At 46.8% G+C, this 25,102-nt stretch overlaps 1 protein-coding gene across 1 annotated transcript; it reads right to left on the reverse strand.

The window, feature by feature from the left end:
* Positions 1–3,454: 3,454 nt before the first annotated feature.
* Positions 3,455–25,091, reverse strand: MTFR1L (mitochondrial fission regulator 1 like). Its single transcript, XM_044286717.1, has 6 exons — positions 24,884–25,091; positions 16,075–16,179; positions 8,906–9,012; positions 6,483–6,691; positions 4,341–4,644; positions 3,455–4,229 (listed from the first exon to the last, which is right to left on the reverse strand). Exons 1-6 carry the CDS (start codon positions 24,968–24,970, stop codon positions 4,118–4,120), a joined length of 924 nt encoding a protein of 307 aa, XP_044142652.1. The 5' UTR covers positions 24,971–25,091; the 3' UTR covers positions 3,455–4,117.
* Positions 25,092–25,102: the final 11 nt, after the last annotated feature.

The following is a 25,102-nucleotide window of genomic DNA, read 5'->3' on the forward strand; positions in this document are numbered from 1 at the left end:
GCTTGACACTTCCTCCGGAGCATATAGTACAAGCTGTACTACAATATGCTCCTGAGGAAGGGTTTTTTCCATTGCCGCGAAACGCGTCAAGCAAATTACAATAAAAGTTACCTTGTGTTACTTTCGAAGTCCATCAGGTCATCGATCAATAGGACGACAAGGGAACCAACACTCTACAGGCGAGGGGGGGGGGTGTCTGGAGTTTATCTTTCGCCACCCTCCCTGGTGAAGTAAGTAACACACATGATTGTGTGCATATATTTTAGTAATTGTATTCATTTTTATTGTTTTGAACTAGACTTCAAAATTTTTTATTTCCACCATTTCATTTGGACTCACACCATACGGCCTTTTTTCTTAACATTGTTAGGGTGGCTTTGCAGGCCTTTATTAGCCACATGTACTGGTTACTTATTCCCTATTTTCTCCTCAACACTTGGCGCTCTACTGGTTCCTTTTTTTTCGTGTATCTACTATTTGTTGCAGCCTGTCTGAACTTTTAGTTCTACTTGGTGTGAGCAGCCTCTTAGATTTCTTCCTGCTCTCGGTTTTTGCATTTGGTATACCTTGGCGCCTTATTTCTTCTCATCTTCACCCGTTATTCACCCTAAACCCCTCCCCCTCCCTCTTTTCCCTGTCCCATCTATCCTCCCTCTGGACCTCTATTCCCCCCCCCCCCCCCCTGCAGCTTATCTCCCATTCAAGTGAGTGGGAAACTACACAATGAATGGAACCTTCTGCTTCCAGTGTCTGCCCAAAAGAGCTGATCGTTGGGGATGCAGGTGTTGGACCCCCATCCATCGTATACTGATGAAATACCAAAGCAAACTGTTCTGGGGTAAATTCTTTCTCACTGCATTTTTGTTAAGACAGCCATTGACATTAGATTCAAATTTGTGCAATATTCAACCGTTTAGTCATTCATATGCAATTCAGCCCGATAACCTAAAGATATGATTTCTGACAATGTACTGATGGACTCTCAGGCTTGTTTTTATATCACCCTGCAGGACAAGTGATGAAAGCATATAGGTCATTCATATTATAAAATACACCAAGTTAAAGTCTTGAAAAATTCAAAAAGGCCAAATTATTCACGGCAGGGACAACATTGTTGATTTGAGATGATAAAGCCTTTGGTCAAAATGTGCTAAAAGTTGGTACAATGAGAAGAAACCATATATATATATATATATATATATATATATATATATATATATATATATATTATCTACTGTTCAGATGATACACCGTTATTGTTTTAGGTAAACCAAATTGCCAGAATCATAAAAAAAAGAAAAATACTGTACTTTTTTATCTCTATGAATAATATGTAACAAACAGCAACATTTGGTAAATTATTATAGTCAGTTGACAGTGTAATATACTGAAAATAATTTGTCCATTTGCATTATTGTAACAGGTGCTCCAATATCCTTAGGGCTCATGCACACAGCTTTATTATGGCTTGAATCTGTATGAGGGTTGCCATAGATGTACATAGGTCCTATACTATACTTCTGAATCATTCCGCCCACTTCATGGTCCTTTGGATACGGTATATTTTGAGGTATTCTTCCCTAGAGAAAGATATCTGTGCACATAGAGCACCTGACAGAATCTGTATGGCCTTCTTGCTGAAGGTTCAGCTGTGTGCATGAGCTCTTAGGCTCAAGCTAAAACCAGAATTCGGGAGAAGCTAATCTGTAGACTTCTCTTTGTTGATTCCAGACCTAGTTCTATAGCATATTAAAAATGACAAGTGAACACGACCTCACAATGTTCACCAGTGAAATAAGAAATATTGTCTAAATTCTCGGTAATACCTTGGAGGGGTTGTCTAGGATTTTTTTTTTGTTCTACCCACAGGCAATGGGACCTGTGAAGATAAACATAATTACCTACTCCGATCCAGCTCCTGGGCTGCCTGCACTCGCGGTCATCATCTTCAAGGACGGTGCCATATGTGCAGCTGCAGCCAATGACCAGCCTTAGAAGTGATGAATTCCCAAGCATCACGTAACCCACCAGGCCAATCCATAGCTGTAGCAGCGCATGTGACTCCATCTATGTGAATGGGAACCATAAGTACAGTGCAAACATCTAGGGAGCCAGAACCAGGGAGGCGGCAAGTACGTCTCACGTCACAGTTCCTGCTCTGGCTGAGGGTGGGATTTAAATAAAAATAAATAAATCTGGGACAACCCCCCTCCCCCTCCCGCGTTAATACACAAGTAACCATCCTCTATCCCTCACAAGTACTGTCAACTCTATCCAAAGACAGAATTGTATCAGTGTGTAATATTAGTAAGAGGAGCAAATAATAGGCAGGTTGATGCACTCACTATATTTTACGTGTATGGTACATCTATTAAATCAGGCCAAATAATTCACTCAGCAGATTAGAAAGTAGAACCTGGTCACAACTGCAGTATAAGGAGTGGTGACCTGTGAAACCCCACACTACCGGATACACAAATCTCCAAACACAGTTAAAAGCTGTGGACACTGTCAGGGAACTGCATTTTACTTGTCTTGGTCTAAAAATCATTTTTCCAATGGTTCTTTATTACAAATTATCTTCAACAGCCTTCAGGTTTCAATGACTGCAGACTGCTCCTTCTGATCTGCTGAAAGCTAATAAACACAAACTAAATTAGGATAAGGGTCCATTCACACTGTCCGCAAATTGGGTCTGCACCCGTTCCGCAATTTTTCGGAACAGGTGCGGACCCATTTATGTTCAATGGGGCTGGAATGTGCTGTCCACATACGCGGATCTGCAAAAAAATAGAACATGTCCTATTCTTGTCCGCAATTGCAGACAAGAGGCATTTTCTATGAGAGTGCCGGCGATGTGCAAAATGCGGAACGCACATTACCGGTGTGCGTCATATGGAGCTGACAGACTAGCTCTCAAATTGATTTCAGGGAAAAGCTGAAAAAAAACCCCTACAAAGTCAGTAAATCCTAAAGGCTTACATTCACACAGTAGAAAAAAATTAAATAAAATTAGTGGCAGACTGATAGCTGAAAACAGGTTGTTTTTTGTTGTGGTTTTGTAATTTGACAGTATTTTAGATGAGTTTTTAGTGATATTTTTCTGCTTCACCTTTAGCTTCTATGGAAAGCCATCAATTCTACTCCAGAGAAGTAACATGTCACTTCTCAAGTGATTTTCAAATGGCAAGATCTTAATTGCTTGTGAATGTGCTTTACACATTGGAAAAGTTTACCGCTGCTGAATTAGTAGCAGATTTTGCTCAAGTGAACACAGTATCACTGTTGTTGACTTTTTTTTTTTTTTTTTTTATGAAGACCAATTGGAAAAAGTGATTTTTAGAATAAAAAAAACAAACACACACACACACACACAAAAGGTTACCATAGACTTTAAAAGGGTTATCCAAACCTATAAATAGCCCCCCCAATATGCTGCCCCCCCACACTGAATATACTTACCTGGGTCCCCCTGCGCCGCTTCATCCACGCACGGGGAGAAGCAGCAGCGGCGGTGCGGGGACCAGGAGCGGCACAGGGAGCGGGTATCCAAGTAAGTATATTCAGTGTGGGGGGCTTTTTATAGGATTGGAATACCCCCTTTAATTATCATCACAATGTATTGTCTATACAAGGCATGGCCAACCTGAGGCTGCTGCAGGGCATGGTGGGAGTTGTAGTTTTACAACAGCTGGAGAGCCGCAGGTTGGCCATCCCTGGCCAATACCATGCCTTTTTTCTGTCATATGAAGTAATTTTCCTCATTTGCAGCTTGACAAGTGTACAGAGTTCAGATCCAAAGCACGTGACAGGGCATCAGGCCCTTTTTGTGGAGCAGCACAAGGGCAAATCTTGCAGGAAGAGACTAGTGACAGAGCTCTTAAATGTTGTAAAACAATGCACTAAATCAGATGCAAGAAGTGGCAGGTAACACAAGTAAATATGCAGTAGTTTAACCTTATCCTCATACCTGTAATTTATTACTTATTAGTCAGGTTCTAGTTGAACAGCGAGTTCTAAGAAAAGTGATCTTCCTTCAGGTGTTGTAGAATAAGTAAACCTTTTTATAACAAAATAGGTGACCTTTACTACATGAAAAATATCATAATGGACTTGGCTAAATGTTCTTTTTATCATCTTGATCACCTAGTGCAAACTTTTGTCTCAAGACCTCTGAAATAAGATTTATGGGATCCTCTTCTTTGTGTAAAACTTGGTTTCTATTGGACCTAGAGGAAAAAAAATAAAAATAAAAATGAAAAGCAAGAAGACCCTCTAAAATGTCATAACTATCAGAGATAACAGAGGGGGGAGGGGGGAGAAATGGAACTCTATTTTACCAATCTCTATTCACTTTCATCTTGTGGATGTCCTTCAATATGCCCATCATATCTGCAAAACTGTTGGACTTTGAGAGGCAGACTGAATCTTCATCATCGGACATGCTGGCTTCCAGTTGCTTCTGGTGGCTGAAGGAAGATTCCATTAAAGATGCTGACGAGTATTCGGACACATCCAACTCATCCTCCTCGGTAATGTCACTTATTACAAAGGACGTTGTTGACTGGAAAGCAGGAGCAAAGTCAGGATACGAGGAGTTAGTGTCCACGTTTTCAGTTATAGAATCTGTTGAACACGGAGAAGCTGAAAGAACAAGGTTATACATAAAATGCTAGTTCCTAATGGCAAATAGCATTATACAAGTCTGGAAATTATGACTCACACTATATATTATTGGAGCAGTTCTACCTGCATTGTGCAATTGTCCGGCCTTAGAAACCAGACTTCTACATATAAGACATTGTGCAATTCTACAGAATATAAATATTTCCACATCATAAACTTGGCATTTATTTTGTTGGCACTATTTGTGTGGTTAAAATAAAAAAAAAAAAAAAAAAAGGTTTAGTCTTACCGGTAAATACTTTTCCAGGAGGCCGACATGACAGCACACATGGATGATGTCCTTTATACCTCTGAGGGGACAGGAAGCCAAAAAACAAAACATAATTTTCATATATAAAAATTATATGTTTTGTTTTTTGGCTTCCTGTCCCCTCAGAGGTATAAAGGACATCATCCATGTGTGCTGTCATGTCGGCCTCCTGGAAAAGTATTTACCGGTAAGACAAAAGTATGTTTTCCAGGACGTCCTCCATGACAGCACACATGGAGCAATACCAGATAACTATATTAGGGAGGGACTATAGCCTGTAAGAATTTACGTCCAAAACTAGAAGACACAAAATGAAGATGCGACTGACTGGATCCAAAACTAAGGAACCAAAGGGAGAGCCCTGCAACAGACCTGGCTCTCTCCCTAACTGCTCAGCCTATGCAAAAGTCTCAATGCTAGATGATCGCATATCCTCGTTCCTCGACTGTATAACATGTGAACACCCTATAATAGTGAGGGGACACGACCACCGGCTCCCTACACTTAATACGAAGGGAGTCAGGGTCACCTGGGATCCAGCAAACAGGAAAACGCAAATGAATGAACAAAACTTATCTGTAGAAGACTCAGTAGTAGCATCCAGCATGCACACACTCCAGGAAGTTGTATAAACCGCAAAGTGATGCAGTATGGGAAGGGATTTAAAGGGATGCAATCAGTGCAACTACATGACAGCTGAGAGAGGCTAACGAGATGAGAAAACGAAAGCAAAACAAAAAGGAACCTCAAGGAGGAGGTTCTGAAGAACGTCTGTCAGAGCTTCTCAGATGTCTGGTGGTGACAGATATAGAGCCCAAACCGTGATCAAATTAGACAGGGCATCTACCATAACTAGCGTTGAGCGAACTTGTGGTTTCAAGTTCGGGATACAAGGTTCAGGTTATCTAGGAATTCGGTTATGGATTCCTCTACGAAGGACCATAACTTATGGTTGGTGGTAGCGGAATCCATAATGGAATTCTTAGATTACTTGAACCTTGTATTCTGAACTTGAAACCACAAGTTAGCTCAACACTACCTATAACATATTTACAAGCTGTCACTAATCCAGTGTAGGCTAAATTACAACTATAATGCTGGATATGGTATGAGAACGATAGAGCATTACAATCATGTAATATATCATCTGTGTAATCTAGAGTACACTACAGGAGAAAATGTAGATCTATGCATGTACACATACATATAAACAGGGGTTCAGAGAGGGTAATGAAGTATATGACCGAATACTACTGTAAGGATCTGTTCACAGCTCATTCTTACTTTATATTCTGCGTATGTGCCAGTAAAAACTTCTGCAGCACAAACATTCATAAGCTCCCACATACCCAGTGTATGCCCAAAGCGTGTTATTTTGGCATACACTGTGCCAGTAGACATCTGCATACTTTGTTTTGTAATACTGTATAGGAAAGTGAAGTCTACTATGCTTTATTACACAGAGGGACACAGTAATGGAAAATGTATTCTGCTCGGTATACTTTTTTTTAAAATGGGAATAAATAGACAATACTTTTTACAGTACCTGTGTCTGTGGCGACTATTCTAGCAATCTGGCTTCTGAGGAGGCTTAGTTCATCTTGTAAGTCCGTGGACTTGTTTAAGGACATGCCTGGCTTTTTTAAACAAAACATTTTTTCTTCTTTTATCTTCAGATTGGGGACAGATGAATTTCTCTGCATCACTAAGAGAGGACTTGGCCTCCACTTGTGCTTCAGGGGTCTGGAGTCACTCCTAATAGAAAGAAACAACAAAGTATGCAACATATAACTGAACAATACAAGAAAGCACCCAAAGCAGTCTCGCTGCCAGAGCTGGAAAGATGCATTTCCGATACTTATTGTATTATACATAATTTATGACAAGGCAACCTGCCTCTAAATGTAAGTAACAGATTTAGCAATAAACATTAAATGTGGAAGGATGGAAGCTAAAAGCGAGCCTGACATCTCACTATACAATAAAGCTGAAGCTGTAGGACAACTAATGCATTAAAATGGCCCAATGCTGAAATGCTGCTGAAAAAGAATGATGCAATATATTCTGTCTCAGAGTAAGGCCCCATGCACACGGCCGTGTTTCACAGCCGTGTGCGGGCCGTGGAACCGCGGCCTGGATCCCTCCTGAGAGCAGGAGCGCACGGCGTCACTGGTTGCTATGACGCCGTGCGCTCCCTGCTGCCACCGCAATACAGTAATACACTGGTATGATCTATACCAGTGTATTACTGTACTGTGCCGGCAGCAGGGAGCGCACGGCGTCATAGCAACCAGTGACGCCGTGCGCTCCTGCTCTCAGGAGGGATCCAGGCCGCGGTTCCACGGCCCGCACACGGCTGTGAAACACGGCCGTGTGCATGGGGCCTAAGCTCAACACTACAGCGTCAGCAGAGGAGGAGTGCGGCAATGTGTGTGCACAACACGTACAACCTGCAAGAGTACCTAACCACAGGCATCATCGTCTTGCATAGGACAGGGAGTATCTACGCTGGATGATAGACCAGTGGTCCTCAGTGCTGTTCATTGATGAACGTTTATCCACTCTGAGCAGAAATGATGGCTGCCAACAACGTTAAAGACATCAAGGAGAGCGATATGCATCAGCCTTTGGTCATGGTGGTGGTGTTACAATGTGGGCAGATGTGTCTAGTCAATACAGAACTGCCCTGCACTTTGTGAATGGTACAGTGACAAGCCCATACTACTTGAATAACATCATTAATCCAGTCATTGTGCCTCTGCATGAACAACACAGGCCTAATTCCAGCTTAATGGACGGAAATGCCTCAGCTCATCAAGGTCGCATCATTAGGGAACCTCAAATGGAGTGGCCTGCACTTTCTCCAGACCTCAATTCCATTGAAAATCTATGGGATCAGCTGAGTCGCTGTGTAGAGGTTTGTAACTCTGTACCCCAGAACCTCAATGACCTGAGGGTCGCCTTTCAAGAAGAGTGGGGTGCCATGCCTCAGCAAACAACAAATCGATTTGAGAACAGCATGAGACTCATTGTCAAGCTGTAATTGATGCTCAAGGCCACATGACAAGTTATTGAGACATTAACTGGTTGCTTTTGTTTCAATAAATAGTTTGAAATGAGGAAATCACCATTGCATGCTTCTACTTAAATGACCTACTGTCATGATATATCACTGTAGCGTGACCTTTATACGTTTTCTATAAATTTCACCTGAAAGCCAAATATCCCTAACTTTTTTGTGAGTAGTGTAGATGTGAATAAAGCATTTGGAGACTGGTGTTAGGAGCAATGGTTACATGAGGGCCTGCGCACACAGTAAACAGGCTCCAGACAGACAACAAGCACGAGCAGCTCTCACAGTTTCATTATCCACCATCCAGACTCAGTTGGCACCTTCATTATACACTCCTGTCTCTGCCCAGAGCATTTCCAGGAAATTTGGCGTTATGTGACCCATTACATGTCCTGGCATTGACAGCCAGCCACTGTCGCCTTCTTTAGAGTCGGTTCATTTTCCAAAAAGCCCTGAAAATGAACTTCAGTTTTGATAAATATCCCCCATGTGCTCTCATGGCTATGGCACTACATCGTTGTTTTATGGCATGATTTTTCCATAAACGTAGCAAAACCTAGTGCATTATGCTGCAATTTCTAAAAATACTGTGACAAAAGCTGTGATGCGACCTTAACGTGTGAGTGAACTCTTAAAAGTGTGGTCTACTTTGGACAATTTACCCCCTTGTAATCCGAGAAGAAACCTGTATGTGTTTTCCTTCAGCGCCACTACAGGACAATTAAGCATTACACAGTCCCTACTAATATCAATGGACAGTCCATGTCCACTGTAGATCATGCATGAGGTCACCGTAATCTATCTTTCCTACTTGTATCGCTACAAAAAAAAAAAAAAAATAAATAAAATAAAAGTGATCATGCTGAACAAAAATGCTGTTAAAAGCTAATAAATACCTAACTCTTGCATATGTTTCATCATCATCTGCAGCAATCCACTTAATGTCAGCTAGAGTTGGAACCATTGGTGCATCAGTGAAGTACAGATCAGAAGCAGGGAGAGCCTGCAAGGGAAAAACATTTGTATTTGCATGTATTAGACATTTTGGTTTTCCATAGCAGCTCATGAATACTGAGGACTCCAGAGCGTAGTCATTAGGGTCCAATTGGGTTCCACATTGGGTTCATTAGGGTTCCACATTTTGCGGACCCATTGATTTATATGGGGAAGCATGATGTGCTGCCCGGATACGGAATTGCGGAGCCGCACTTCCGGGTCCGCAATTCCGTTCCCCAAAAAAAGGAGATTTTTGTATAACTTACCAGTTAAATCTCTTTCTCGCTCTTCCTTGGGGGACACAGACCTTGGGTATAGCTCAGCTCCCTAGGAGGCGTGACACTAAGTAAAACTGTTAAGCCCCTCCTCCATCAGCTATACCCTCAGCCTGGAGATAGAGGCTACCAGTTGCGTGTCCAAGTAGTGAAAGGATAACAACCAATAACGGAAACAACCAGCCAGCAACCCAACGGGGCGCCAGACCATAACCCTGTAACCAAACACAGAAGGGTGGGTGCTGTGTCCCCCAAGGAAGAGCGAGAAAGAGATTTAACTGGTAAGTTATACAAAAATCTCCTTTTCTCGCCCATTTTCCTTGGGGGACACAGACCTTGGGACGTTCAAGAGCAGTCCAAGAAGGGAGGGACCACAAACCCAAGGCGGAACACCACCAGAGCATCAGGAAACCGCTGCCTGCAAAACCAGGCGGCCCAACGCAGCATCCGCTGATGCATGCGTATGCACCCTATAGAACTTTGTGAAAGTGTGCAGAGAGGACCAAGTGGCTGCTTTGCACAACTGTTCAGCCGAAGGCCCGATGCCTCTGCGCCCAGGAAGCTCCGACTGCTCTGGTGGAATGAGCAGTGACGCCAAAAGGCGGAGGTCTGCCCTTGGCTCGATAAGCCTCAGACACCGCCAGTTTAATGAAACGGGCAATAGCCACCTTGGAGACCGCCAACCCTTTGCGCGAACCCTCCGGAACCACAAACAGGGAGTCCGTGCGCCGAAAGGACCCGGTGACCTCCAAGTAAATCCTCAACGCCCTGACCACATCCAGACGGTGCAGTTCCCGTTCTCTGGGGTGGGAAGGAGAGGGACAGAGCGACGGAAGGACGATGTCCTCATTGATGTGAAAGGCGGAGACCACCTTTGGCAGGAAAGTCGGGACAGGCCGAAGCACAACCTTATCCTGGTGGAAGATCAGGAAAGGTTCGGAGCAAGAAAGAGCCGCTAACTCCGACACCCGTCGGAGAGACGTGACGGCCACAAGAAAGATGACCTTGCAGGACAGAAGGCGAAGGGAGACCTCCCGTAAAGGCTCGAAGGGGGCTGATTGGAGCGCCGAGAGCACCACATTCAGGTCCCAGGAAGGAACTGGAGGGCGGTACGGCGGAACAGAGTGAGCCACCCCTTGTAAAAAGGTCTTAATTGGCCCTAGAGGGGCCAGGGGACGCTGGAGAAGAATAGACAGCGCCGAAATCTGACCCTTCAGAGAACTGAGGCACAGCCCCAGGTCCAGACCCGACTGGAGGAAGGACAGGATTGTGGGAAGAGAAAACCGGAGAGGTGGGATGCTCCGGGACTCACAGAACCCCAGATAGGACCTCCAAACCCGATAGTAGATCCTAGAGGATACGGGCTTACGAGCCCGGATCATGGTGCGGACTACGTCCGCGGAGAAACCCCGTCGCGTTAAGACGGCGGTCTCAATAGCCACGCCGTCAAACGTAGCGAGCCTAAATGCTCGTGGAAGATCGGTCCCTGAGAGAGAAGGTCTTCCCTGGAGGGCAGTGGCCACGGTGCGTCTGCCAACAGCAACATTAGGTCGGCGTACCAAGACCGGCGGGGCCAATCCGGGGCGATTAGAATCGCGGGGACGCCCTCTGCCGCGATCCTCCGAAGAACCCGTGGCAGGAGGGGAAAAGGAGGAAAGACGTACAGAAGGGAGAATTCGCGCCACGGAAGGACGAGCGCGTCAGCGCCGTATGCCTTCGGGTCCCGTGCCCTGGCCAGGTATAGGGGGACCTTGTGGTTGAATTTGGAGGCCATGAGGTCCACGTCGGGGCGACCCCAGCGAAGACAAAGGGCTTCGAACACCTCTGGGTGCAGGGACCATTCTCCCGGGTCGATGGTGGACCGGCTGAGGAAATCCGCCGCCCAGTTGTCCACCCCCGGGATGTAAATCGCAGATAAGGCCGGCACGTGCGTCTCCGCCCAGAGGAGAATGAGGGTCACCTCTTGCATCGCTGCAGCGCTGCGAGTGCCTCCCTGATGGTTTATGTATGCCACAGCCGTGGCATTGTCCGATTGGATCCGAACAGGGTGGCCCTCAGCAGATGGGTCCAGTGTCTGAGGGACAGAAGAATCGCCCTCAGTTCCAGAATATTGATTGGAAGTCTGGACTCCGATAGAGACCAAACGCCCTGGACGGACCGGGGAGGGAAACCCCCCCCCCCACCCCCGTAAGCTGGCATCTGTGGTAATCACCAGCCAGTTCAGTGGAAGGAAGGACTTCCCCCTTAGAGGGATATGCAACCACCAGCCGAGGGAAGCTCGAGCCAGGGGAGGCAGAAGAAAGGTCCTGTCCAGACTCCTCAGTGATTTGTCCCAGGCCGACAGAGACAGGCCCTCTGAAAGGTGCGGGATCGGAATTGTGCGAACGGCACCGCTTCGAAACAGGCAACCATCTTTCCCAACAACCGCATGCTGGATCTGAGGGAAGGGCGGTGATGACGGAGGAGACTGCGAACCGACCCGCGAAGGGCCAGACGCTTGTCCGACGGAAGGCGGACCTCCGCCAACTCTGTCCAGGAGCATCCCCAGGAAGATCAGCCGTCTGGAGGGGGTAAGGGAAGATTTGGGGTGGTTGATAATCCAACCGAACCGCGTCAGGGTCTCCAGAGTGAGTTCCACACTGCGGGATGTCTGAGAGAAGGAGGGTGCCTTGACCAGGATGTCGTCCAAGTATGGGAGAAGAAAAACACTTCTTGAAAGTAGAAGGGCCAAGACAGGGGCCAGGACCTTGGTGAACACTCGAGGAGCAGTCGCCAGACCAAAGGGAAGGGCGACGAATTGGAAGTGATCGTCCCCCACCGCAAAGCGCAGGAAGCGGTGATGACATGGAGCAACCGGAACGTGGAGGTATGCATCCTGAATGTCGATTGAGGCCATGAAATCCCCTCTTTCCAGGGAGGCCACTGCGGACCTGAGAGACTCCATCCGGAATCTCTGCAGTCGGAGAAAACGGTTCAGGCGTTTTAGGTCCAAGATCGGACGCACTGAGCCTTCCTTCTTGGGAACCACAAAGAGGTTCGAGTAGAACCCCCTGAACCTTTCCGTCGGAGGCACGGGGGCGACGACACCCTTGTCCATTAGAGAGTGAATGGCCGCGAAGAAGGCGGCCACTCGTACGGGATCTCGCGGAGGACGGGATCGGAAGAAACGGTCTGGCGGAATGGACGCAAATTCGATTTTGTATCCGCAAGATACAATCTCGAGCGCCCATGCGTCTGAGATGTGGGCCCGCCATACGTTCCTGAATAGGAGAAGGAGGCCCCCCCACCCGGGTGGGTGGGGGCGCACCTTCAGGCAGAGGGCTGCTGGCCTGTGGGAGCCCGTGCAGGCTGGGACTTGCGCCAGGTAGGTTGCGTCCGAAAAAACGGCTTCTTGCGTCTATCCTGGGCTGGGCCAGAGGAAGAAGAACTGGCCGCGGGTCTAGACCCGGTGGGCTTGCGAAAGGACCGAAAACGGGACGAACCAGCGCGACCACGGGGGGCGCCCATTGGCCTGGACTGGGGGAGGCGAGTACTCTTCCCACCCGTGGCCTCTGATATAAGTTCGTCCAGACGGGTTCCGAACAGGCGGGAACCCGTGAATGGTAGGCCGGCCAAAGAGCGTTTGGAAGCGGCGTCCGCCGCCCAAACCTTCAGCCAGAGTTCCCTCCTGACAGAAACTGCCAGGGCAGAGGAACGGGCAATGAGGGCACCCGCATCAAGGGAGGCCTCACAGACGAATTTTCCGGCCTGAACAATTAGTTGGGCTAAGGAACGGAGGTCCTGAACAGGGACGTCCGACCCTAACTCCCGTTCCAGTTGCAAACCCCATTCAGAGACCGCTTTGCCAACCCAGGCGGAGGCAAAGACCGGTCTAAGGGCCGAACCAGAGGCAGTAAATATGGCCTTGGAGAGGGATTCCGTACGACGGTCCACAACAGACTGGAGGGAAGATCCGTCCTGTACAGGAATAGTAGTGCTTTTGGACAGGCGAGCCACGGGAGGATCAACCTTAGGCGGGGATGTCCACGTGGTCACAGAATCCGCTGGAAAGGGATAACAAATGTCCAGCTTTTTGGGTGTAATAAAGCGGACGTTAGGCCGAGTCCAAGCCTTGGATACCACAGAAGAAAAATCAGCGTGTATGGGAAAAACCTTGGAGGCCTGTTTGGGGCGGAGAAAGGACACGCCGGCCTGTTCAGAGCTGGGGGGGTCATCGTGTAGCTGAAAGGTATCACGGATGCTAGTGACAAGATGCCCCACCGCGGACGCCAATTTGGACGGAAGCTCTGAGTCCATGTCCACGTCCGAATCCGCCAGTTCTCCCTCAGAAAGCGTATCCCTTTGAGAGGATAGACTTGACTGAGCTTGCACGCATGGCGGAGAGAGCGAAGCATCTGGAGAAGATGTGCGCTCAACCCTTGAACGTTTCTGAGTATGCCGGGCCCTGGAAGATTCGCTGGGAGGCAGGGAACCAGTGGGGGCGGCAGAAACGGTAGTCCCAGCGGGTGCGACAGGGATTGTGGCAGCCTGCGGGAGAGGCGGTCTATCCACGAGACGGCCCACTACGTGTGTAAGGCTTTCCACCGCCTGAGACAGAGACCTAGCCCAGTCAGGGGGTTCAGAGGCACCGGGGGGCGCAGCGGGAAGCGGGCCCTGCACCGGGGCCTGACATGCAAGGCAATGCGGCTCAGATTGCCCACGCGGAAAAAGTTCCTTACAGGCGGTACAGGCATGGTACCAGGGTTTGGGGGCACCTGTGGGATCTGACATGCTGAAGTGTGGTTGTACTCTAATATAGAGACCACAAAGGGTTATAGCAGCTATGACCAGGAGGGTTAGGAGAGGGTTAACTGTCCTACCAGTGCCTCAGAAGAACGTCAGGAGATGGCCCAGATCAGCAGCAGCAGAGAAGCAGTGAACAGCAGTGAGCAGCAGAGAGCAGCAGAGAGCGCCCACAGAAGCCGAGCGATGTACACAGGAGGTTAGAGTCCCCCACCGTGTCCCAGCTTCCTGTCAGGAGTGAGGAAGCGCGGGAAACCTCAGCAGAAAGCGCGGGGAACAAGCTCCGCCCCCTCCAGCGCTTGAAATGTCTCCTGTGAAGGAGAACGTAGCTCCGCCCCCAAAATGACGCGCGGAAGCCCCGCCCCCTGCCGGGACCGCTAAGCCCCGCCCCCCGTTCTCGGCGGGAAGGGGGAGAGAGAGAAGAGAAAAATGGAGTCAGCCCCGATGAGGGGGAGGGGGGGAAGGAAGAAAGATAGCAGCGTGGGGGGGAAAAGCGTGGGGGTGCTGAGGATGCTGCTGTGCTGCATTGTCCTGCAGATGAGCGCTCAGAATGAGCGACCACGGGTGCCCCCCTTACCCAGAGGGGTAGATGCTGCAGATAGGGACGGGGTATGGGCTGGAATAGCCATCTCACCGTGCGACGTCTTCACCCTCAGTCCTTTCCAGCAGGGTCGCCCCTTCAGCCACTGGCACCGCAGTGGCAGGAAGCTGGAAGAGGGGCTTGGCGTGCGGGCGACCCCCTAGCTGGCGGGATGTAGGGGAGCCATTGCTGCCCAGATCCTCCTATTGCTTCTGTGGGGGAGGCAGCAGTGCAGATAAGTTGGCACTGGCGCAGCTCAACCCCGGGAGAGCAGAGAGGTCAAATGCGTCTCTGGTATCCCTAGGAAAAAATAAAATAACAAAATTAGAAGAAAAAGTAAAAATAACAAGGAGAAAACAGCCCTGCAGTAGCAGGGAGTGTCTTGCCTCCTTGGACACTAAGCTAAAACTGGTAGCCTCTATCTCCAGGCTGAGGGTATAGCTGATGGAGGAGGGGCTTAACAGTTTTACTTAGTGTCACGCCTCCTAGGGAGCTGAGCTATACCCAAGGTCTGTGTCCCCCAAGGAAAATGGGCGAGAAAATAGAACATGTCCTATTCTTGTCCGCAATTGCGGACAAGAATAGGCATTTTCAATTAAGTGCCGGCGATGTGCGCTCCGCAAAATGCAGAACGCACAACGCCAATTTCTGTGTTTTGCGGATCCACAAAACACACTCGGACGTGTGAATGGACCCTTACACCGATCCTGCTCTCGGATCCCACTGCAGCTGCCAAACATTGATTTAGAGGGAGTGTGTCACCAGGAACTTCACTGATAAACCAGGGTTAGCACAGCTGAATAGAAAGTTAACCTTTAATAGTCATCCATTGCTTTATTCTGGAGAAAAAGTTATTTTAAAACAATATGAAAATAAGCAGTTTGGTGCACTGAGGGTAGACTCAAGCCATTCTGTGCACCCTAGCTTCTCCTTCCTCTGCCAGCCCCTCCCTCTCAATGATTGACAGGGCCAGCTTCCTGCAGCCATCTCACCTGGCCCAATCAAGGAGAGGGAGGGGCTGGCAGGGGAGGACAGGTGCACACGGTTTAGGCCCACCCTTGGTGCACTTAACTACTAATTTGCATATGGGTTAAAAGTACTTTTTCTGGAGAATGAAGTTAGGTATCACTAAGTGAAAGGCATCATTACATTCAGCTGACTCCCTGGTTTAACAGTGAATTTCCTGGTTACAGATTAAGAAAACTACTACAAGACCCAGCGCTGTAATCAGGGCCTCACATAGGGCAACATAAACCTGTGACAAATTCCCTTTAAAATGAAGTTTGGGCTAATAGAACGGGGAGGGACGATGTTTGCTAGAACTATCAGCTTTTTGAAGTAAAAACCTATATGACATAGAATTGTCCAATTTACTAGAAAATAAACCAAGACCAAATCTTAGTGTTAAAAAGCATAGAGATTAGAGCAGTACCTCAAAGTGAGCTCTTGTACATGGCTTCAGAGGGAGGTGAGATGCGATTTTCCTGACAAGGCTACGAGAAGAACCACATGGCTTGTTCTCCCACACAGGAATCATCTGAAATGAAGAGCAAAACCTCTTAATACCAGAACAAAAATGTATTTATTCCTCCCAGATACTAATACACATTGCCAATTAGGTCATCCCCAACTTCCCTCATGGGCCATATGCTCTTAATGAGCATACCTGGGACTACTTCATGGACAGACCCCAGGTGACCCACGCAACATGATGCTCCCAGTGAACATTCCTTTGTTTGAGTTACTCCCAGGGGCAGTTCGGGGCTTAGTGACTATCACACCTTCAGACAGATCATTCCTCTTACATCCTGTATACTTTAGTACTAGTCCAGCCTGTTTTGTAAGGTAATATAGCCTACAGCTAAAGTGTAGTTCCTCATACCTTCACATCACAACATCAGAGAAATGTACATGATGAAATGGCTGGACCTACTAAAGATTATACTTACCGGTAATTTGGTTTTTCCTCTAGCCTCCACAATGGCACAGTTTAACAGGAGGTTACCCCCACCTCCCCTAGGGACAGGAAACAATGTGGAGATCTTTAAATAGCCCCCTCCCTTTACCTGCTCCAGTAAATAACCAAGAAACTCTGATATGGATGCATCATAATGTTATTTATCCATTTTTCAAATAACAAAACAAAATACCAGCGTACGGCATCAAATTAATACATAAATGTGTGTATGTGGGGGGGGGGGGGGAAATTTCCCGTACCGCTGTGGAGGCTAGAGGAAAAACCAGTTACCGGTAAGTAATTATAATCTTTCCAAATGCCTCCACAGTGGAATGGATTCACAGGAGGAATAAGAGAAATTAATAACTTGGGTGGGACAACTGCAGATAACACTCTGCAAGCAAAAGATAAGTCCCTATTTTTTAAACACATCTAATTGATAATGACAAAAAAAAGTAGAAGGCAAAGACCAGATGGCTGCCTGGCATATTTGTTCCAGAGAGACATCGACTGACTCTGACCAGGAAGCTGCGACTCATCGAGTTGAATGAGCTTTTAGTTCCTTCAGAAGAAAGATATCTTTGAAGTTGTAGCAAAAAATGATTGCCAATCTGATCCGCCTTCCGATGGTTGTCTTGCTTGCCGCCTGTCCTCTATTTGGCCCAGAAAACTGAATGAAGAGTCTTTCTGAAAATTTCTGTTTCCTTAAGGTAAGCTAACACATCTGCGAACATCCAGATTATGAACACGCCTTTCTTCCAGACAACCTGATGGAGAACTAAATGATGGCAATAAAACTTCTTGCAGACAGTGAAATTTTGAGACAACCTTGAGTAAAAAAAAAAAAAGAGAGGGAGAGTGTTTCAGCACTATCCTGTCATCGCTTACAGTTAGATAGGGAGGTCTACATGAAAACGCTTGTATTTCGACCACTCTTCTAGCTGTAGTAATTGCAACAAGGAACATTGATTTAAAGGACAACAATCTTGAAGGAATTTCAGATAATGGCTCAAACGGGGAAATCGATTAAAACGGACCATACTAAATTTAGATCCCAGGGGAAGGACTGTGGATCTGACTATAGGTTCATTCCTCCGTGCCCCTTTTACAAATCTTTTAACAAGATTAAGTCTGCCAATTTTGTATCTAGAAAGGCACTTAGGGCCGAGATATGGACTTTAATTGTACTGACTTTTAAACCCTTATTTAAGCCCTCCTGCAGGAAATCTAGAATGACAGATACATCTAGGGCATTGGCAGTTTTTAATCTATTTTTGGAAAATAAAAAAAATAAAAATTCCAGACTATTGTAAATCTTTGATGCGATAGATTTTATACTACATAAAATAGCCTCCGAAATACCTTTTTTCCTTAACAATTCCCGCTAAGTTTCCAAGCTGCCAGACGTAATTGTGCCAACCTCAGGTGCAAGACTGGACTCTGATGAAGAAGGTCTGGGAGAGGTGGCAGGATCCAGTAATCCCCTGCTGACATGTTCAATAGTAGGGGGAACCAAGATCTTCTTGGCCAGTATGGAGCAACTAGGATTAGTTTTGACTTCTCTTGTAACACTTGACAGAATTTTTAGAATTGGAGCAAACAGGGGAAATGCGTACAGGATCTCGTTCGGCCAAGGCTGGGAGAGTGCATCCATGAACAAAGGGCGGTCTCTGTAGGGAACAAAATTTCTCTGTTTGTTTGTTCTGCCGCGTTGCAAACAGGTCTAGGTGTGGCATCGACCACCTCTTTGTTATCTGAAGGAAAACCTGTCGATTTAAACTCCCCTTCTTTCAAAGTGTCTCTGCGATCCTGCTGTTTTTTCCCCTTATATTGACTGCCGTAATTGACTGTATATTATTTTCTGCCCATTGAAAGATTTTTCATGATGATACCTTTGCCAAGGATGCACTTTTTGTACCTCCTCGTTTGTTCAGATAGGTGACCGCAGTGATGTTGTCTGATAGGATTTTTACATCCCTTCCTTTTACTTCCAAATGAAGAGCTTTTAGGGCTTCCCACACTGCTAACTCCCTTAGATTTGAGGAAGATAGGCTTGGATTTTTGCACCACGTCCTTTGTACTACAGACAGGTCTGAATGAATTCCCCCAACCGGATCTGCTGGCGTCTGTTGATATTGGTATAGGGACTAATTTGTCGCCATGACACTCTGTCGCATAGGTTTTGTGGCAACCATCGCCACTTATCGAATGTCTTTCTTGTCTGTACCTCTTCCCCTCCCTCCTCAACCTCCCATTAGCCCTTGCTATTGTCTGACCCCACTTTTCCTTGTACCATAGTAATCTATATATTGTATGTAAATGAGGCTGTTGGAGGTTTGAAACCAGGTGCGCATGCCTAGTAAAGTCAGTTGACTCCCAAACTGTGTGTCGTCCAGTCACTGGGGAAATTGTCTCTTGAATATTGACCTGTTTCTTCAGCTACAAGGGGATTTAAAGTGAAGATATTGAGGGTATACCTTGAAGCTCCGCAACAGGTTTCTTTTGTCTAGCCACCATATTAAAGAATCTTTCACCTGTTGAGGGACGCTCACTTTCTTTTCTAACGAGAATATGCTTTTGTTCCAGTTTTTTTTAACACGAACGCTTGTAGGACCCGAGAGTGCGTTTGTGCCCATTTTACTGCAGGAATTGAAGATGACATAAGGCCCAGTACCTTGATCACTACCCGAATAGCTACTTTTCTTTTGGTCTGAAAAACAGAAATTTCCTGGTTGATTTCTGACAGCTTTTCTACTGGGAGAAAAGTCTTCATAAGATGTGAGTCCAACAACATGCCAAGAAAAATCTTCTTTTCGTGATGAAGATAAGAGTTTTTTAGATTTATCAGATCCTGCTGTACTATGTTGAAGTGATTCTCAATTTTTTCATTTGAATCTGCACCAATGAGGAAATCGTCCAGATAAGGGATAACAAGTATCCCTTTCTGATGTAATCTTGCTACTACCTCTGACATAACTTTTGAGAAGACTCTGGGGGCTGACGCTAGGTCGAAGGACCTGGAATTGAAAATGGGACACCTTTTTTCCCCCACTGAACCGCAAACTTTAGATATTTGTGATGACAGCTGCATATAGGGATATGATAATATGCATCGGTCAGATCCAAGGTTGCCGTATAAACGTCCTGGAGAAGATTTATTGTAGACTTTATTGTTTACATTTTAAAAACGCTTGTACTGGAACTGACGATTTAGGCCTTTTAAGTTGATCATTGCTCTGTGAGAGCAGTTTGGTTTTCAAATTGGGGACTAAAAACCTGGTGGAACAGGAACGATGGCTTTTTTCTGAAGCAGAAGAGTACTGACTGATTTTTTAGCTCCTTAGTAATGCAAAACACATCTTGAGGAGGGAGGAAAATTATATTTTTAGACGTGACGATATTACATCTAATACCCAGGGGGACCTGGAGATTTTTTCCCAGGCAGGAAGATTTTTTTTTAGCCATCCTCTAACAGTACTTCTGGCATCATTGATTGTTATGTTTTTGAGAGGAATTAGCTGGGTTAAAGAGAAATCCTCTACCCCTACCTGTCTGCCATCTTCCTGAAAAAAAAACTTTTTTCTGGTCCTGCCTGTCCTGAAAGAGTCGAAATTTCGTCTGATGAAAATCTTTGGGTTCTGATGGAAAAAAGGTTTTCCTATCTGTGGCTTTTTCAAGGATATCATCGAGTACGGACCTGAACACTCTGTCTCCCTCGCAGGGGATTCCGCATCATTTATTTTTTGAGGCTGAATCCCCTGACCATGACCTCAGTCATACCGTTCATCTAGTGGCATTAGAGAGGGCTGCAGATCTGGCTGCCAATTTTACAGTATCTACAGAGACAGCCGCCAGAAAGTTTGATGCCCGTTTTAACACAGGCAAGGAAGCAATAATATCCTCCTTTGGGGTTCCTGCCACTAAATTCTCCTCCATCCGGTAAATCCAAATGGCTATGGACCTGGCAGTATAAGTAGCTGCTACACTTGGTCTTAAAATGGCCAGAGGCTTCCCAGGATCTTTTTAAATAAGGGCTTTTTTTTGTCCATGGGGTCTTTTAGAAGACCTACATCCTCAAATGGGAGAGCAGATTTTATTTTATTTTTTGCTACCGCAGCATCAACTTTTGGACATTTATCCCAAAGGATAGTATCCTCCTCAGTAAATGGATACTTCTTTTAAAACATTCTGGAGACCCCAGGCTTTTTCTCTGGGTCAGTCAATTCTTTATTAAGTCTGGTAATATTAGAATGCAGGGGGAAAACCCTCTTCCTCTCCCTCCCCCCCCCCCAGCCTCTAAACATAACATCCTGGATGGATTTTTGTTGTTTAGTCTTCCAGATTTAAGGTCACCTTTATTGTTTTTAAGAGAGAATCGATCTCTTTAATGGAGCAAAGGGAACGACCGGACTCGTCTTCAGAGGAATCAGAGTCGGAACCGGAAAGTAACTCCCCTTCATCAAAATCTTCCTCCTGCAGATCTATTTCAGAAGGGGCAGACATTGCTGACATGGAGGTGGGAGGTTTTTGAGATATGGATGACATTTTACAGTCCACAGCGCTGCTCACTTCCACTTTGATAATGTTTCTGATATTATCCAGAAGGGAAGGACATTCCGTAGCGGTGGGGAGCAAGCATGTTTGAATCCTTAGCTCAGAGGGGCAGGCTGCTGGCTTTGGTAAAACGCCATTATTAGCAGAGAACCACTTTAAAGCCGCTGTCCTACGATAAACACTTACCTCCTATCTACTAGGTAGGTAACAAGTGTTTGGTTATGAGAATGGGTATTCTGAGTCCCTCGTTCCATGCTGCTCAATTGGAAACCTATGGGACTGGGAAAGATAGCTAAATACAACTCTAAGCCATCTGCAGAACTCTCACAGAGCCGCATGCATGCCCGGCCGCCTGCTCCATTCATTTTGGGGAGCTCCACAGGGTACGGGCCCCGCTTTTGTGATTGGTTGGGTCCCAGCTGTAGGACCCCCACCAATCTAATCGTCATCACCTATCCTGCGGATAGGCCGCGACAGTGACGAGTCTCCCTAGCATCGCGGGCCGTAGGGGGGACATTATAGGGTTGGATAACTCCTTTAAGGCCTCGTTCACATCTTCATCTGGAGAATCTGGAAGGCTGTTCCGGTAGGGAGCAGCCTGCTCGATCCTCTATTTCACCGCCGGATCTCCACTCAATGCAATGGGATCTGGTCGGTTCCCAGCATAAATACTAGATGTCGGCAGGACAAAAAACACTGAATGCAACAGGGTTTTTTTTGTCCGGCAGACAGCCAGCATATGCGCTGGATCTCCAAAATGGAGATGTGAACGCAGCCTTACCATCCCACTTTACATAAATTCTAACTTCCTGTCTCTGTGTGTACTAGGTAAGAGCGGTCAAACATTTACATGTATATTCTATATATCCAGCTTCATTTTTGCGATGAGCCGGTCACAAGTGATTGCATTCACACATGCAGGTTTTGATCACATTTCTAAGGGCTCTTTCACACTTGCGTTCTTTTCTTCCGGCATAGAGTTCCGTCGTCGGGGCTCTATGCCGGAAGAACCCTGATCAGTTTTATCCTAATGCATTCTGAATGGAGAGAAATCCGTTCAGGATGCATCAGGATGTCTTCAGTTCCGGAACGGAGCGTTTTTTGGCCGGAGAAAATACTGCAGCATGCTGCGCTTTTTGCTCCGGCCAAAAATCCTGAAGACTTGCCGCAAGGCCGGATCCGGAATAAATGCCCATTGAAAGGCATTAATCTGGATCCGGCCTTAAGCTAAACGTCGTTTCGGCGCATTGCCGGATCTGACGTTTAGCTTTTTCTGAATGGTTACCATGGCTACCGGGACGCTAAAGTCCTGGCAGCCATGGTAAAGTGTAGTGGGGAGCGGGGGAGCAGTATACTTACCGTCCGTGCGGCTCCCGGGGCGCTCCAGAGTGACGTCAGGGCGCCCCACGCGCATGGATGACGTGATCGCATGGCACGTCATCCATGCGCATGGGGCGCTCTGACGTCATTCTGGAGCGCCCCGGGAGCCGCACGGACTGTAAGTATACCGCCCCCCCCGCTCCCCACTACTACTATGGCAACCAGGACTTTAATAGCGTCCTGGCTGCCATAGTAACACTGAACGCATTTTGAAGACGTCCGTCTTCAAATGCTTTCAGTTCACTTGCGTTTTTCCGGATCCGGCGTGTAATTCCGGCAAGTGGAGTACACGCTGGATCCGGACAACGCAAGTGTGAAAGAGGCCTACAGCAGTTTTTAAAGCCAAAATAAATCAGTAGATAAAAAAATAAAAAACAAAAAAGAGACGTTGTATCTGTTCTTTATACTTTCTCTCCTTTTATGATGCACTCCTAATATTGGCTTCAATAACTGCATCAAATCCTGTTGTATGAATATACCCTAAGGGCTCATACACACTACCGTAGTTATGGTCCGCATCCGAGCCGCAGTTCTTGCAGCTCGGATGCGGATCCATTCACTTAAAGGGAACCTGTCACCAGGATTTTGTGTACAGAGCTGAGGACATGGGTTGCTAGATGGCCGCTAGCACATCCACAATATTCAGTACCCATAGCTCTGTGAGCTTTTATTGTGTAAAAAAACCTATTTTATACATATGCAAATTAACCTGAGATGAGTCCTGTATGTGAGATAAGTCAGGGACAGGACTCTTCTCAGGTTAATTAGCATATGTATAAAATCTTTTTTTTACACAATAAAAGCACACAGAGCTATGGGGACTGGGTATTGCGGATGTGCTAGTGGCCATCTAACAACCCATGTCCTCAGCTCTATGCGCAAAATCCCGGTGACAGGTTCCCTTTAAATAGGGTCGCAAAAGATGCAGACAGCACTCCGTGTTCTGTCCGCATCCGTTGCTCCGTTCTGTGGCCCCGCAAAAAAAAAATATATAACCTGTCCTATTCTTGTCCGTTTTGCGGACAAGAATAAGCAGTTATAGCAATGGTTGTCCGTGCCGTTCCGCAAATCCGCATTTTGCTGATCCACAATTTGAGGACCGCAAAACACACAACGGTCATGTGCATGAGGCCTAAAGCACTGCAACAAATGACCGTCACGATTCTGATGAAGCTTTGACATACACTGAAGGACCCCTAATCCCTGAGAAAACTGCCACCAGTCTCAGAATTTTTGGGGTTGCTTCCATCCATAGGAAAACTAGACCCAGCACAGACCTCTGCGTGCCATCCAGTATCAGAGTGAAAAATAGTTACTGGGAATCTGTCAGCACATACTTTGGGAGATGTGCGCTGAGAAGCTGAATGTAACCCCATTCATCCCATGGTGCCAATTCAGAGATATATTATGCTAATTAGCCCCTTGGTGCAACAAGGGCGTTGCTCTTGCACCTGAAGCTCCAGTCAGTGTATGTGCCAGCCACTCCCCCTCTGCTGTGAGTGACAGGGCCAGACAGTTTAATGGTAATCTTGTGGCGCACGCGCTGTACAATAATGCCGCTTGCCGGGTAGAGGGCTGCATGCGCAGTACAGGTTCCATCCACTTGGTGAGCTTCATTGTTGTACAGGGCATGCACAAAACCAAAGAGGCACATGCACTGCGGCGTGATTTCTGGGCCAGGCGAGATTACCCTTACAGTGCTTGATCCTGTCACTCACAGCGGAGGGGACCTGGCCGGCGTATACACTGACTGGAGCTTCGTGTGCAATAGCAACGGCCTTGTTGCACCAGAGGGCTGATGTAATTAGCATAATATGAAACAGCTCTCATCTCTGGTCTGGCACCACGGATCTACATGAAACTAACTGGGTTGCATTCAGCCGGATTTATGTCAAGGTGTGTACTGACACATTCCCTTTAAGAGGTTTACACACATAGGTTTTTGCTGGTGTTTTTTGCACACACAAAAAAAAATAAAAACACAAGCAGATCCAAAGTGATGTGTGTACATAGCCTTAAGAAGGTACGGCAGATGGTATGACTGGTGTAGTGGCGGCTGGTAACAACGTCTGACATTAGGTGCCTTTTTCTGGTAAGTACCCATGGAGCAGGGCACAATGGGGGCACTGACAGTCCTCCATAGGCATATGGTTCACCTTATTGTACCCACTGTGCCCAGCTGTAACACCATGCTGTATGGCACTCCTGTTGTGTAGCATTACTCCATCATCCTCATCCAGGACTTCACTCATTGGAAGGGTCCTGATGAAGCCCATGATGCCCCCACAAGGGCATCTCCTGCCATAACTCCAGGCAGTGACACAACCCGGGCCCTGTCCACCCCCCTCACCTTGGATCGCTTCCTGCGACCACTTCTCCGCCCCTCGGCGGTGTCGCAGGCTTCGTCTCCATCTCCTAATACGTCCAGGGAGGCCATGCTGAGACAGTACAAAGGACGCTGCGTCCTTCTGGTCCCGAGCTGTATGATAGAGCACCGCTCCCCAACTGTTATACAGCCTCCAAAACACAACGGTGCTCCCTCTGCGTGCGCGCTCCTGCGCTACCTTGC

The sequence above is a fragment of the Bufo gargarizans genome, chromosome 3 (genome assembly GCF_014858855.1).
Source record: "Bufo gargarizans isolate SCDJY-AF-19 chromosome 3, ASM1485885v1, whole genome shotgun sequence".
Taxonomy (NCBI): Eukaryota; Metazoa; Chordata; class Amphibia; order Anura; family Bufonidae; genus Bufo; species Bufo gargarizans.